Here is a 15,245-nt window from a genome sequence, read left to right on the forward strand (position 1 = left end):
TATAAATGAAAAAATAATATGGTCACACAAGAGACGGGACACCCTTGTTTTCGTTTGTGTTTACACCCGGGAAACCGGGACGATGGTTCTACATAAGAAAATGAAGAAAATAAGAACCTGGTTGTAGCTGTAGTAAAATTAATGTAAAAAAATTAATATATATGTTTTAAGTAATGTTATTTAATGTTAATAAACGGAACAATACAAGTAGCTCACCACTATTGGTAAAAAAAAAAAAGCGAGACGGATTGGGAACGCCAACATATACGTGCGTACTCAAGGAAACATAGCGCCATTTAACTTATTAAAGATATGTACAAAAGATTCATTATTGTTTATTGTTGAATACAATTCATTAATACTACATAGATTATTAAAACACACAAGAGGAGACGAGACGGCATTGTTTTCGTGAGTGACGATGGTTCTACATAAAAAACTGAAGAAAATAAGACACTGATTGTAGCTGTAGTGAACTTAACGTAAAAAAATGAATACCTGTATGTATGTTGTAAGTAATGTCATTTAATGTTAATAAATTGAACAATAGAAGTAGCAAACCACTAATGGTAAAGAAATAAAGCGAGATGGATTGGAAACGCCAACGACATAAGTGCTTACATGTGAAAACATATCGTCATTTCTCTACATACAGTAGGCTCTCGCCAATAAGGTCTAATAGATGCCTGAAAAAGCCATTATTAGCAAAAACGTTATTTGTGTGGCATTAAAAAAAATGTAAAAAGGGTTTATTGGTACCGCCGCCCCAAGAATTTCACCCATGTTTTCCCCCTTGAAGCCCTCCTAACACTTTTTGATGCTGAAATAAAGAGATTTGTTATTCAAACATCAAAATAAAGAGTTTGAGTAATATAACACTTAGCTTGGGGGAGTTTTTGAGGTGCTTGGTGTGATGATTGTTCCGTATCTGAGGGCCGCTAACACTTGCACTGTCTTTCATTCTACAGCTAACCATTTCACAAGAAAATGCTGTTATTACTAACAACCTGTTTCTATCGCCTTTATCATTCATAGCTCGCCTCGCATTTCCAACACTACCGAAATATTTTTAGCCAACGCAATACTCTTCTTGGTCTCCTCTAAGTTCCTCTTAATATTTCGCACTGTAGACTCAGGACAGTTCAGTTTCCTCACAATATCAATGTTCCGTGCACCACTTTTGTTGAGCTCAACAATCTGTTCTTTATCCTTGACTGAGTAGGCACGCTTATTATGGCTTTGTCTCTTAGCTTTGGGGTCTTTTTTCCCATTCACTTTAAAAGTTCCCGGGCATTCAGGCAGCAAATCACTCCCTCCACCACCTCCCCTAACCCCCACAGGCAAAAATGCAGAAGCCGATCTTAGCAACCACTGGTTATAGAGGCGAAAATCTCACACGTGGGCGCAGCGCTGTATTCCACCGAGCGTGTGTGAGAGTGAGAAGGAGCAGACAACTACGTCATCAACGTGGCGGCAAACAAACACTATCATTGATGCGCTCGGACGCTTCCCATGAAATCTCCGTTATTCAAGAGAATCCAGACGTTATTATCGAAAATGGGTATCTATTGTAACTTACCGTTATTGTGGAAGTCGTTATTGGCGAGAGCCTACTGTATGAATATGAAAGCAACATTTATTTGCTGTTCATATATGTTTTAAATAATACTTACAAATGCAAAACAAAAATTCCACTCACCAATGGTGGTAAAGTCTAAAACATAAGGAGGTTTTACTCAGATGACAAAGTCATCAGGTTTAACTCTGGCTGAAGTTGTAGCTTTCCATAAAGCTGTTGCTGAAACTGTTACTGAACCTGAAGTTATTGATGAAGCTGCTTATGATGCTGAATTTAATGGTTTAGGAATTCAAATAATAAAGCTGTCTAAAGTACCTTGCACAGTTGCTTTCTTTTCTCATTAAACATCTTATGTACAGTAGAGGTCATATGCATTTTTCATGTCCCTGTTAATTTTAATGCTTCATTCTGTAAATGGATCCACTTCAGAAAATATGTTCATTGCTTGCTCCATGTAATATTAACAGACGTCTCTCACCCTTTTCATATCATTTTAACACATCTAGTTTCTCAGGTAAGCTTAAACACTTTCTCTTGGCTTTTGAACCATCACTTGCTCCCTTGCTCATGTTGAATAGGGACGCAGAAATTCCATAAGAAACCCGAGAAAGTTTTTCTCCCTTTCCTGTTCAGATGCGTGAAAACAAAGGGCCCGCCAGCTGCGACTGTTTACACTAGTGATGCTGGCGTCACCACTCACAAGCCCAGCAGCCTCCATGCGCAAGGCGTGTTTTTTTGTGTTTTTTTTTATAATGTATTTCGGGATTTAGTTATATTTATATGAAAATGTAATTTTGTTTATTTTGTATTCTATTTTTGTCATAAATACAAAGAAAATAATGGAGTAAATTGAATTGGGCCCTAAATTAACCAGGGTCTTATATATGAATCGTCGTTAGTAGAACCATCATTATCGGAGGCTTTCCTGTACTGTACTACATTATAACTCGGACAACTATGTTTGAAAAATTCTTGGATGGAAAAAATTGGTTTGTAGCATTCATGGATCTAGCAAAAGGATATGATAAAAGTCTACAGAAAAGTAAGAAGAAAAGTTCTGAATACAAAGAAGATAAATTTTTTTTAACAAATCTGTACACTCACAATTAAGGACACCGTATCAATTTAACGCAAATCTTTCCTATTTTACGCGAGTCAAATCTGGCGCCTCATATGGAAATACACACTATTTTAAGTTTTGCGCCTATGTTTCCTGCCAGACACCTCTCTGGGTACACTACAAGGCTGCCCGCCACCCTCACGCATCCTCAGTTCTTGCACTGACGCTCTAGTGAACAGACATATTGTGTGACACTATTTCCTTCTACCACATGCATTAACCATCGCCAGTATGTCCAAGAGGCCAGCCACTACATCATTAGCTACCCCAAAAACCAAGAAATCAAGGCAAGCAATTACACTGTACGATAGTAGAAAAACAAGGTGCTGGAGGCACTGCAGCATGGAAATGGTGCTTCCCGTGGGTCAGATGTGTCCACAGCCACACCACTAGACAGTGATGTGGATGATGAGCTGATCGAGTTGGGCTCTGCATGATCTGCATTTTCAGAGGATGAAATTGCCTTACTAAAGTTGAGTGAAAATCTATTTTTGATAGCATAAAGTAATTAAAAAAATAGGTTGAGAGGAAAGTGAAAGTGCCAATCAGTGGTGAAGAGGATAAAAATAAAAGTAGGAGTGAGGCAGACGAGAGGCGACCACCCTTTCACATCAGCTGTCCGCTAGTAACAGACCATTTCGCATCCCGTAATTTTAGCTGTGTTGATTTGAGTTTGTTTAGTATGAGCACTAATTGTTTATACATGGTCCCCCCAAGAAATGTAGCAACATAATAATGGCTTCTAAAAATGGATGCTTAAATGGTAAAGGTTCTGTAATGCATGTGCGCACACAAACACACTACATCCTTGACCACCGAAGGGTCAAGACGTACCTAGAGCTCCTCTGGCAGCAGCCAGGTCAACTGTTAAGTTGACCCATACCAACTCCCTCCCCTGAACCCTCCTCCCCACCGAAATATCAACAAGTTCTCGCCAGAAGTTACAATTTCATTTAGGAAAGGAATGGAACCAGTGATTAACAGTGGTGAACAGTGCTTAAGTCAGTGAGAACAACTCAACAGTAACAGCCGAGTTGTAGCCAAGTTAACCTTCACACAGTGAGGTCCCAGGTACCCAGTGATAACTGCCTGTGAGACCCAACAACAACCAGCGATGTGTTAATCCGTCCACGATAGGAAGGCCTGGGACCACACCTCACTCAAATAACACCATCTGCGAGGGAACTACTACCACCACGTGAGGTCCCTCATAACACCATCTGTGAGGGAATTACTACCACCATGTGAGGTCCCTCATAACACCATCTGTGAGGGAATTACTACCACCACGTGAGGTCCCTCATAACACCATCTGTGAGGGAATTACTACACCATATCAGGTCCCTCATAACACTATCTGTGAGGGAATTACTACACCACGTCAGGTCCCTCATAACACCATCTGTGAGGGAATTACTACGCCACGTGAGGCCCCTCATAACACCATCTGTGAAGGAATTACTACACCGTGTCAGGTCCCTCATAGCACTATCTGTGAGGGAATTACTACACCACGTCAGGTCCCTCATAACACCATCTGTGAGGGAATTACTACACCACGTGAGGCCCCTCATAACACCATCTGTAAGGGAATTCATACACCACGTGATGCCCCTCATAACACCATCTGTGAGGGAATTACTACACCACATGAGGTCCCTCATAACACCATCTGTAAGGGAATTCATACACCACGTGATGCCCCTCATAACACCATCTGTGAGGGAATTACGATACCACGTCAGGTCCCTCATAACACCATCTGTGAAGGAACTACTACACCACGTAAGGTCCCTCGTAACACCATCTGGGAGGGAGTTACTACGTGTTTGCTGGTCAACACCTACATTAATCTGTATGTCCACTGTATGTTCCTTTACCTTTCTCTAATGAAGGCTTTTGTTAAACCACCAATGTATGTACAGTAATAAGTCATTTATGTCCAATGTATACTTTCAGCCTTCGGGCTGCAGAACTTTTTCAATAAACCGTTAATTATTATTATTATTATTACACACAGCTGATGCAGAGTTCCTGTGCCCGAGCTCCTCAACATTCATACTTCGCAATCTCACCTTTGCTTCCCCAAGATGGTCTTCCTCCCTAAATGCCACACAACGGAAACTTCTAGAATAAGTGCAGAAGAGGGCGTGCAGAATTATTCTCTCCCCCACATATCAAGAAGCGCTCAACACACTGGCCCTCTCGGCTCTCTCTGATCATCACTATGACTTCGTCTGCAAATTTGGGGAGACAATTCTGCACCATCTCCTGCTTTCACCCGAGATCCCTCGTCCATGAATTGCTGTTCAACACTACAACCACATCCAGCCCACATGAGCTCGTACTGATCGCTATAAGAACAGCCCAGTCCCAACCAATGCAAAAATTGTAAACAACTTGCAGTTAACTAGGGTGTTCACTTCTGTCACTCTTACTATGTTGAAATTCCCTGCTTTATAACCTACTACCCACCCCTTATTATTATATCATATTTGTATCACTTATGATACTTGTATATTAGAGTATTTTCTCGATTTAACAAACTAATTCGAGCCACCTCTTTCTGTTTAATCAAAATTTCCATTATTTTCGCTCGATTTAGCGAACTAGTTCGCTAAATCGAGCGTGATTCCGTTAAATTTCGCACCAAATGCACCAATTGGCACGAAGGTTTTCTTTACATCAGCTCAGTCTGTGTCCTGCCGCCACCTCGTGTGTTGTTCACTGCTACCTCAGTCAACTAGCTACTGTACTTAGACATCACCGAAAGTCCCTCAGAAGTTTCAGAAAGGAAGTGGTGTGGGGGAGAAAGTCAAGAGTGTGGCTATCAAATGGAAAAAAAAAGTTTGGATATTATAGAAAATTTTGAAAACAAACACCAAACCCCCTAGCTCACAGCAAGCCATGAATAATTAATCTTTCTAATGTTTCTACGTACACGTGTCTGAGGCATCTCCGTAGGTTTGACCGAATTAACGGAATTAACCTTGATTCGGCGATCTAGTTCACTAAATCGAGTGAAAAATAACGGAAAAAATTCCTTACTCTAAATCGAAAGTTCATTTTATCGGATTCCTTTTAAATCGAAAGTAATGGTTGCCCCCTCGTGTAACGAGGATGGCCGGCCCAAGGGCCACCTAGGCGTGAATTTGTGTTAGGTGTAGAAGCTGTCGCCAACACAACAACCACACCTGAGAATTGAGCTACATGACCCAGTGTCAAGGAATAGTCCGAGAAGACCGGACAACTCGCCAACTGCATTGGCTAACCATTACCCCGGAACACGATCAACAAATCAATTAACATCCAGGTTCCCAATTACTGCTGGGTAGACAGAGGCAAATGGCATAAAGAAACTTTCCCATAGTTTCACCCTGCCCAGGGATTGAACCCGGGTCCACTCGCTTGCAAGGCGAGCAAGCTGACCATTACAATCAATTGACCCATTCCCCAATTATATAATTGTATATTTTCAACATTTTGGCTACCATGTTCTTTCAATAAACTATTAATTATTCTTATCATTAATATTATTACACACATTATTCCAATATTCCTATTCCTTGCTTTTCATTTCCGCATGGTTGTTTTTTTTCTGTAAAATAAAAATATTTATCTTAAATTTAATTATATAGAACTAGTTAAGGTCATACCCAACACTGATATATGGGTAGAGCCTCAAACAAAAATAGTGATGAAATATACATACTTTGTTGTCACAGAGGTAGAGGGATGTGTTGATTGGCTTAAATGGTTCAAAGTCAATATTAACCTTCTTCTCCTTCCCCTCTTCTGTCACAATTGTCCCGCAGTATATCACCAATCCATTGGGCGGAACTAAAAGCAGAAAAATCAGCATCTAAATCATCTTTAACTTGAGGAGAATAGTAAAGGACTATTATGGTAAATTTTGGTATATATCAAGTACAGTATATTAAACAGACCTGGACATTCCTGATTTTGTGGCACTACTAGTTTAGTCTTGAAAAATTTATTCTCTGGACACTAACACCCTCACAAGTTTTAGGTTGGTGAGTGCCCAGTTCTTGTATACCTTTTATACCCTTCTGCCTCTCTTCTTTGTAACAAATTGTAACAAATGCTAAATGAAGTCTGTTAAAGAACAAAACTACCACATGAAACTTGTTTGTACACCTGTCCTAATAATATTAACACTACCCTTCCTCCCATGTAAATCCAAGGTATTAGTTGTCATGAATTACACTTGAAACTAATAATGTACATGTATTATCAATAGCTAAAAAATGATATATTTATGTTTTGGTGATCTATAAATTAAAATCAATCAACCATATAGCAACATAATAATAACCACATAGTATAATATTAATCCCCGCACCTTTTGTGTATAGTTTGAGCCTTTGCTGTACCGACGTGATGGCAGATAACACAGATAATCTGTTTACACGTGATTTTATGTTTGAAGCTGTTCCAAATTCATCAGCCAACATCTTACTAACTCTTGCAATCTGATCCTTTGGGGGGATGATAAGGGATATCATACTCGTCCCATTCCTGGAAAGAGAGAAATACTGTACAGTCTACTGCATATAGCAAAGAATAATGAGCTAAAATGTGTAATGAGTTCTCAATATCTACTACAATATACAATACAGTTGTTTAACGTCTAAACTTTTAGAAGGTTATCACATTTTCAAAATTAATGGGTGCATATAACCAGTAGTTCTACTCCCCACCACCATGACAGCTGCTGACTCAAGTTTGCTATAACCTGTTCTAGAATCCTGACCACTGCCATCTCCAGTAGCATTATTACTAACCCTCTGGCCATCTCCAGGCTCTTAATAAGTTTCTTTATTTTCCAAATTTCTACATTTCGATCTGCACTGGACTCATCCGAGCTGTAGCCTTGAGATGCCATGTTGTGTTGTGCTTCTTGGCCCGCCAACTTAACAGTTAAGGACTCTGAAATGAAAAAAAAAATCAGAAAATGGAATGCATTACATATGGTACCGTTTACTTATTTTGCCGAGTGCTATTCTGGATAAAAGCTCTACACCTGTACAGCCAGTTTCTCCCTGTAACATATATTCAAGACCCTGTAGTTAATTATAATATCCTAGCTTACCCATTTCTTGTCCAGTCTTTTCTCAGAAGTTACAACATTTGAAGAAGGTATGGCTGTCATCTTATCTCAGTGATAAGGGATTCAGCCTTAAATGTCTAATCACCTGTATTAAATGTAAATACTGTACATAATTGGCCAAGCATGCCATGACTAGGTCAAGCAGTTGGAGTGATCAAGTTCAGAGGATGTGACTTCAAGCCTAACTCTAAACAGTGACTTGTAAACCAGGCAGTCACTTTAACCCCATGCATACAGGGGCTGCCCAGCGCTGAATAAAATTGTACGGCGCTACCCGAGTAAAACATTAAAAGTGGCATCCCAACAACAAAGGGGTTAGTGGAGATGTTTACTAACCCCTTGTGTATGGAGCCTCTGAATAAAAGCATCTGGCACTAGCCAAAACAAATATTAAAAGTAACATCGCCAGAAACGACAAGAAAAATTGCAAGCCAAAACTTGGAGAGCACACTTTATGTCAACTAAATGTAACCACATTCGAGTATGCAGCGATTACTTTCTTGCTGCTAAGGAACCTCTTCACAGTCTTATTATGTACACTCACTCCAAAAAGTATCTTTATGGAGGGGTCCAATAAATTTCAAAACGAATGCCACGACTCCTAGTTGTTTCGGTAGGGTTGTCAAAATCCTTCATGAGATGTGTCATATGAGGCGCTCCGATTGAGTGACGAATCAACCAGTGGCGCTCAAATCAGATTCTTGTTTCAACAGGAAGCCCGACTTTCTCTACCCAATACAGGGTTTATTTGTCTTCAGGTGTAATGTTACCCCCAACCAAGCCTTCCTTGCTCCTGTGGCAATGTCATGAGGCTAGTGGAACTGAGTGATAGGGTTGTTTCCTAGTACATGTACGTGTTTTTGCCATTATTTGTATTATTAATAAATGAAAGAACAATCATCAATGCAAATAATTAAATAATACATACCTGTATTATGGATTCTGTGATGTGATATATAATGTCACTTATAAAAATGAAGCCCTTGAAGAAAGGCAACGAAAGGAGGTGGGGGTGGGAGAAGTGGGGGGGAGAGGTTGTTTGACATTTAAAATGAGCTGACATAATCCCATCTCACTACCTAACTCGCATTCTCGCACCACACTCGGATCAGCAATTTCAAAGATGAATCGTCAGCAGGAACAACTGGTGTTACGGGGGGAAAATTGTCACATTGATAGATGCTAGCCATACGATTGCAAGCATAGCAAGAGAGCTAGAAATATCAACACCAACGGCACGACATTGGTGACGGCGATGGGAGGAAAGTGGAAACCTCCTAAACTGACCTAAGTCTGGCGGACTGAGAAAGACTATCCAGCAGACGATCAAAGAATCATAGATGCAGTAATACAGTCTCCATTGACAAATGCAGTCACCATTAGGGAACGGCTTCAACTTGACGTTTTTGCAGGAACTGTGAGAAGGCAGTTACACGAGGCCAGGATACACCATAGGACTCCGGCAATTAAGGAAGAATTAGAAGATCGCCATAGTACTACCAGACTCCAGTTTGCCAGCAATACATGGGTGAGGGCATAGACTTTTGTGGTAAGGTGATCTCAGATAAGACATTTGCCTCCACCACCCATATTCCTCTCCACTGTTGACAGGCCAACAACACAAAGTATGGACATCAGAACATCAACGAGGTGGCAAGAAGTGGACATGTGACAGTCAACGTTTAGGGATGGATAAATGCATATGGCACAGGTGAACTAGCTGAGATTGAAGGAAGATTTAACTCAGGAAAATATTTGGAAGATTTTGGAAGAAGTGATGATCCCCTCTGTCCCAGCTTATGCTCTCCCATATCCCGAGCTCATAATATTCATGCAGGTATGAATAACGATATCCTGTACCTCTTAATCAGTGGTCTATCGTGGATATATGCATTTGTATTTAGAAATTCCTGATTATGACTAATATAATTATTATAACTAGAAAACAAAACAGAGTAAGAATATAACTGATATATTAAACCAATGTCAAGGTTATTATTTTCCTAATTATATTTTACTTTGATATTGCAGGATAATTCTCCCACCCACAAAGCCGGAATCGTCAGACAATGGTTCGATGAACAGCCTGACATACAACTTCTGGAGTGGCCAAGCAAAGGGTGTGATCTCAACCCCATTGAAAACATATGGGGAACAATCGTTACGTCATAAGAGACGGACGATGACCGAACACCACAGCAACTTCTCCAACACACGAAGGATGAATGGGAGCGTTTTCGCAGAAATCGACAACAAATTCTGGTAATATTGCAGTGAACAGCAACCACAGAATTCCGGAAATGCACTACATCAATCGATAGAAATAAATTTTTCTATGACCATTTCCTTATACAGCCACTCCTCGACTTACGACCACCCCAGTCATCCCAATTTCTTTTTAAATTACGTATTTTCGAGTCCCGACATTAGTGATTGTGTTGTGTACTGACAAAATTTTCGTTTGTAATTCACTTTTGTGGTGCTGAGAAGAAAAAGAGACACCCATTTTAGATTTTCTATGTATAATTTTCGCATTTTAAACTTGCAATCAATTCGACTCACGACCTGCATTTGGGTCCCTAACCCCGTCGTAAGTCGAGGAGTGGCTACTGTATTACACTTCCGCCGCAAAGTGAAAATAAGGAAGTTATTGAATTTGAACCCACGATGCATTCTGGTCCTTGACTCAGACTCAGAGTAAAGTAAAAAAATACTGTAACAGCTAATTATATTCTCATGGAGGCTGACCATGCAACTCTGGGTTATTACACAGTGTCTCAGGGTTCAGGAGCCAAGCCCCCCCGGCTAGGGCCACCATGGGTCCGGGGGCTCTGCTAGGGGTTAAGTAAGGGTTAGTTTGGTTATATTGTATAAGTTAGCAAGCACAGAGTACCAAGAATTCAGTCCACGTAATCGATAGAACTATTATTTCTACTATTTTTTCGTAAATAACAGAATTTGTTGCGTAATGTGTTCTTCTGAAGTTTTCTTGTTGTAACTCAGACAATTTTGGAATTTGTTTCTACCAGAAACCTCTCGTTTTGACTTTCCCCCACCCAAAACCCCGAATTCCCACGCTTTCCCCCATTATTGTTGGGGGGGGGGGGGGGTAAATGCAAAACGAGTGATTTCCGATAAAAACGAAGGTCAGACTTGAACCAATCGCATCAAAAACCACCAGAAATACAAATTTTTTACCATATTCTTTGGTTGTTGTAATCTGCAATTTTACCCAAATTCTGTATACTGTACATAGTGCTGTAGCCTCCCTCCCAAACAGACAGCAATAGGTAATTGCTAAGAATGGCGGGTGGACAAAGTACTAATGTTGTAACTGGCTGTTCAACCCCCTAAACCTTCACCCACCCCAGATTCACATATGATGCTCCTTCCACTTATAACCTGATTGGTATTGTGACACTAAATAAAGCATGACAGATAATTAATTTTTGTCTTGTGTAATTACATTTATCAGTTTAAAACAAACTAATTTTGTTAGTGATATAAAGATTTGCTTTGTAATAACTATCGTATCAAACCATTATTTATTTTATCCACCTACTGTACATTTAAATAGTTTATTAAAGTGTTACAGTAACTATAAAACCTGAAATGTTTAACACACACACAGAGAGAGTTGAGAAACAACCATAACACCCTATAGCTTGGCCCAGTAGCCTGATGGTTAGTGACAAATCTAACTTGACTACAATGGCATCAGCGATGTTAACAGATCCTAATGTGAAAAGAAAGTTACTGTATCTGTAAATATTCATTTATACCAGGTATTTGTAGATTGAAAAATAAATGTTGCTGACACGACATTAATATATACAGGAAATAATGCTTGTAAGAGTTCAGAAATAGTTACTGCTTAGCTCTGAAGAGCTGGGAGTTTGCTGTATGGACATTAATTTTCTCAGGTTATCATCAGTACAGTACTGTACAGGTAGTTATAAATCTATCTTTTATATTTACAATAATTATTTTTTTAATTAATTTAAAATAATACTGTGTTTAAGTTTGCAACAAAAAAGTTTTAGTTCTGGAGTTGGGTTAGGTAGAAATTAGTCTACTGGAGACAGCAACTAGAGGGTTCATTAGCCTAGAGGAGTCTGCAACTTCACATATAGGATGCTGGCCAATTATTTTTAAGCTTTTTTCAAGACAAAAAAAGTGTCTTATATGCCATAAAATAAGGTGAGTTAGGTTGGGTTGGGCTTGTGCCCTTTATTCCCTATACTGTATATATTAAATTAACATATGGACAGTACATATACAGTACTGATTCTTGATATTGCTTATTCCTTTACCACAGCAAGTACAGATCACTAAATTGTCTAGTGAAGCATCTCAGAAGCCATGGTTTGTTTTCAGTGCTTTGTAAAAAAGAAAAAAAAAAAAAAAAACACTGGTGAGAACTCGACAAGAAGAAATACAGTGACGGGTTTTGTACTATAACTGCCCAGGTAACTGTAGAAAGCTGTTAAATCATCTTTACTTGGAAATAGCATTTGTTTGTCCGTGGATGTTTGAGAAGTTAAGGTAACTTGACTATCATAAGGGACAGTCTAAACAGCAGATGGTAGCACCCAGTACTGTATGCTTTCTTATCAGTTACTATTAAAGACTCAATTTTACACCAGCTTTCAAATGCCCACAAGACGGAAGCATCCTGAGAGCAACTCTCACCTGGTCTGCCGATACAGTTATAATGGGCTGACAAAAACTGCCCAGTGTTTTCACACGAAGTCCAGAGTCAGGAGCTTAGCAGACAATCTTTATGAATAGTTAACCAGAAATTATCCTGAAAAATACTCGTATAGGTACAGTACTGTGTCCCTCGTTCTATGAATGTTTCCTCTACACACATTCCCTTACACAAATATTTTGTTCTCGCAACTCTTTCTTACTAAACAAAACCTATTCAGCTAATACAAATGATGGCCCTTACTCAATAGACCCCTCTTCACCCCCCATGTGGTGAGAACCGACTGCCTACCAAATTATATACTGTATTACAGTACTGTACTATACTATATATTTTTTTAATGTAATAGTTATTAAATTACAGTAGTGTAGTACAAATTTACATTAGTTTGGTACTACATTACAATAGTTGGGTACTAAAGTATATATGAACATAAGAAAATAAGGAGTCTGCAATAGGCCGGTTGGCCTGTGCATGGCAGCTCCTGTCGAGAGTTACTACCACTCTCTATCATCCAAGAATCTATCCAGCCTCCTTTTGAAACTTTCCAGAAGTTAAGTAGGATTCTGTTGTTCATGAATCAATTTCATTTTTTAGGTATAAAATTAGGGTTTTCATCTTGCTGGGGAACAGACCCACATTTCCCCACATGTTATATTATTCGGTATATGAATATTCACTTATCAAATCATTTTCAAGGAACCTAACCTATCAAAATAGCAATGGATGCCTGTATAAAAACAAATCATATTTTAGATGGTAAAAAATTACAATTACTGAATCGTCATGGCTGCAGAGTAAAGTGAATTTACCTTAGTAACCATAAATCTTTTTTCTACAAACTGCTTCACCAGAACCTCCCTTACCCATCCACTGGTAAATTTTTCCTCGCAATTAAGACTTTTGTAGTTCATGAGCTGCTAAAATAGCAAAGACAGCACATGCCAATGAGGATACATAAAATTGATGGATATTTCAAGATTTGGCAATTAAAAAGCTTACCTTTGAATACAAAGATAGGAAAATGTTCCTTCAACTGTAAAATTCTCAAGTATGTCCCAGTCTGATTTACTGTACTGTATACAGGAGTCTCAGAACAGTATAAATTTTCTGAAACTTTCTTTTACGATAATATATTTTTGCAGTTCTGACGCGGGATCTATCTAAGGTAAGATTTTAAGTTTTGGTCATCCCTATATGTAGATATCCAAACTGTTTTTCCAACAGTTTTTAACATGTTTTGAATAATTTGCCGTTCAATGCTCTGGGTGTTTACCGTGACATACAAACATAAAATGTTATATATCTCGCTGAAACGTAATTTGCGCCAGAAATGCAACCGAATTGTCAACAATACCGATTGCATCTATAAAATTCACAAGATTCATTTAGTGGCAACACTTGAAAGGTAAATTTTCATACATAATAAAATGTTTAATACTGTATATCGCTTATACGTAATTTGCACCAGAAATGGCATTGAAGAAAATTTTCTTAGAATTCTCAAAACTACTGATTGCAACTATAAAATTCCCGAGATTCGTGTAGTGACAAGTGAAACAATACCGTTTCAACTTTGATTTCAAATGGTGGCAAGTAAAAATGTACCTAAAATTTGTTTTGGTCTTCCCTATATTTAGAGAATCGACCTAACCTAACCTAGCCACAGAGCCCAGCTATCTAACCTAACAGAAATGCTATATTAGAAGTGTTTTAGAATTGCCTAAACTACAATATTGAGGTCCTGAATTATAATTTACTCACCCTCTATATTTTTCACACACGCAAAATTGAGAACTTTTGGATAAATTAAGAACCTCTTGAGTTAGTTAACACTGGGCGACAAGACCTCTGATAACAATACAGAAGGTTAAACAAGGATTAATATAAAGGTATCTTACAATTGCCAGAACAAAGTCTCATTTTTCTAATATAATCTTCCAACGAATATTTTATAATCCACACATACATGTAACACTAAGTCTAAGGCAGTGTTTAAAGAGCCCAAGATGAGGCAACTCTTAACCCATGACTCTTTGACAGCTGATTTCGTACCCTGGCTTTGTACCTCATTATTTTCACCTTATGTCGACCCCTAACACCGTATAATGTGTCTATTTAGTGATAATATTATTTTATAGTTACTTTATAATGACAAAAGAGGTTCTGAGACAAGAATTTAGGTGTGAATGGTGACCGAGAAAGAGAAACTCCCGAGTACTAAGACTGGGCAGCTCCCCGCGCCGGCATATTTCACCCTCCCTCTGCCTCTCACCCGTCACTCACCCTCCCCCACACTCACCAGACAACATTTGGGTAAAGTATTGTTTCTACTCACCTTAATTTACGTCCCTACGATGCGAGTATCGTTAAAAAATTAAAATATGAAGGAGACTCTGAAACAACAGCAGTACAGCATGGCAGTGCGGCACTGTTGAGTTGACAAGGGAATAACACTTGGCGCACACAACCACGTACGCATGTCACTGCATTATGGTACAATATGGACCAATATATTGCCTAAATATTTATAATTAAATAAATAATACTCATTAATTAACAATTAGTTCATTCAAGATCAGCTTATAGTGAGGGAGGAATGACTGAGTTTCCTCGCCACTAGCTACACGGCAGGTAAATTCCATCTGCATTACCTATTTATTACTCTTATTAAGTATTCTTATATTTTTATTAATAGTGCCAC

At 38.8% G+C, this 15,245-nt stretch overlaps 1 protein-coding gene across 2 annotated transcripts in view; it reads right to left on the minus strand.

The window, feature by feature from the left end:
• Positions 1-15,024, minus strand: part of LOC121874979 (eukaryotic peptide chain release factor subunit 1) — a 37,100-nt gene extending 22,076 nt beyond the window's left edge. For both annotated transcript variants that reach the window (XM_042379327.1, XM_042379326.1), the window contains exons 1-4: positions 14,880-15,024; positions 7,505-7,649; positions 7,063-7,238; positions 6,412-6,539 (exon numbers count right to left, since the gene is read on the minus strand). In XM_042379327.1, the coding sequence (XP_042235261.1) occupies positions 6,412-6,539; positions 7,063-7,238; positions 7,505-7,605 (405 nt within the window). In that variant the 5' untranslated portion in view covers positions 7,606-7,649; positions 14,880-15,024. The remainder of the gene's footprint in view (positions 1-6,411; positions 6,540-7,062; positions 7,239-7,504; positions 7,650-14,879) is intronic.
• Between the last annotated feature and the right edge of the window lie 221 nt (positions 15,025-15,245).

The sequence above is a fragment of the Homarus americanus genome, unplaced genomic scaffold, assembly GCF_018991925.1.
Source record: "Homarus americanus isolate GMGI-L3 unplaced genomic scaffold, GMGI_Hamer_2.0 scaffold55556, whole genome shotgun sequence".
In the NCBI taxonomy this organism is placed as follows: domain Eukaryota; kingdom Metazoa; phylum Arthropoda; class Malacostraca; order Decapoda; family Nephropidae; genus Homarus; species Homarus americanus.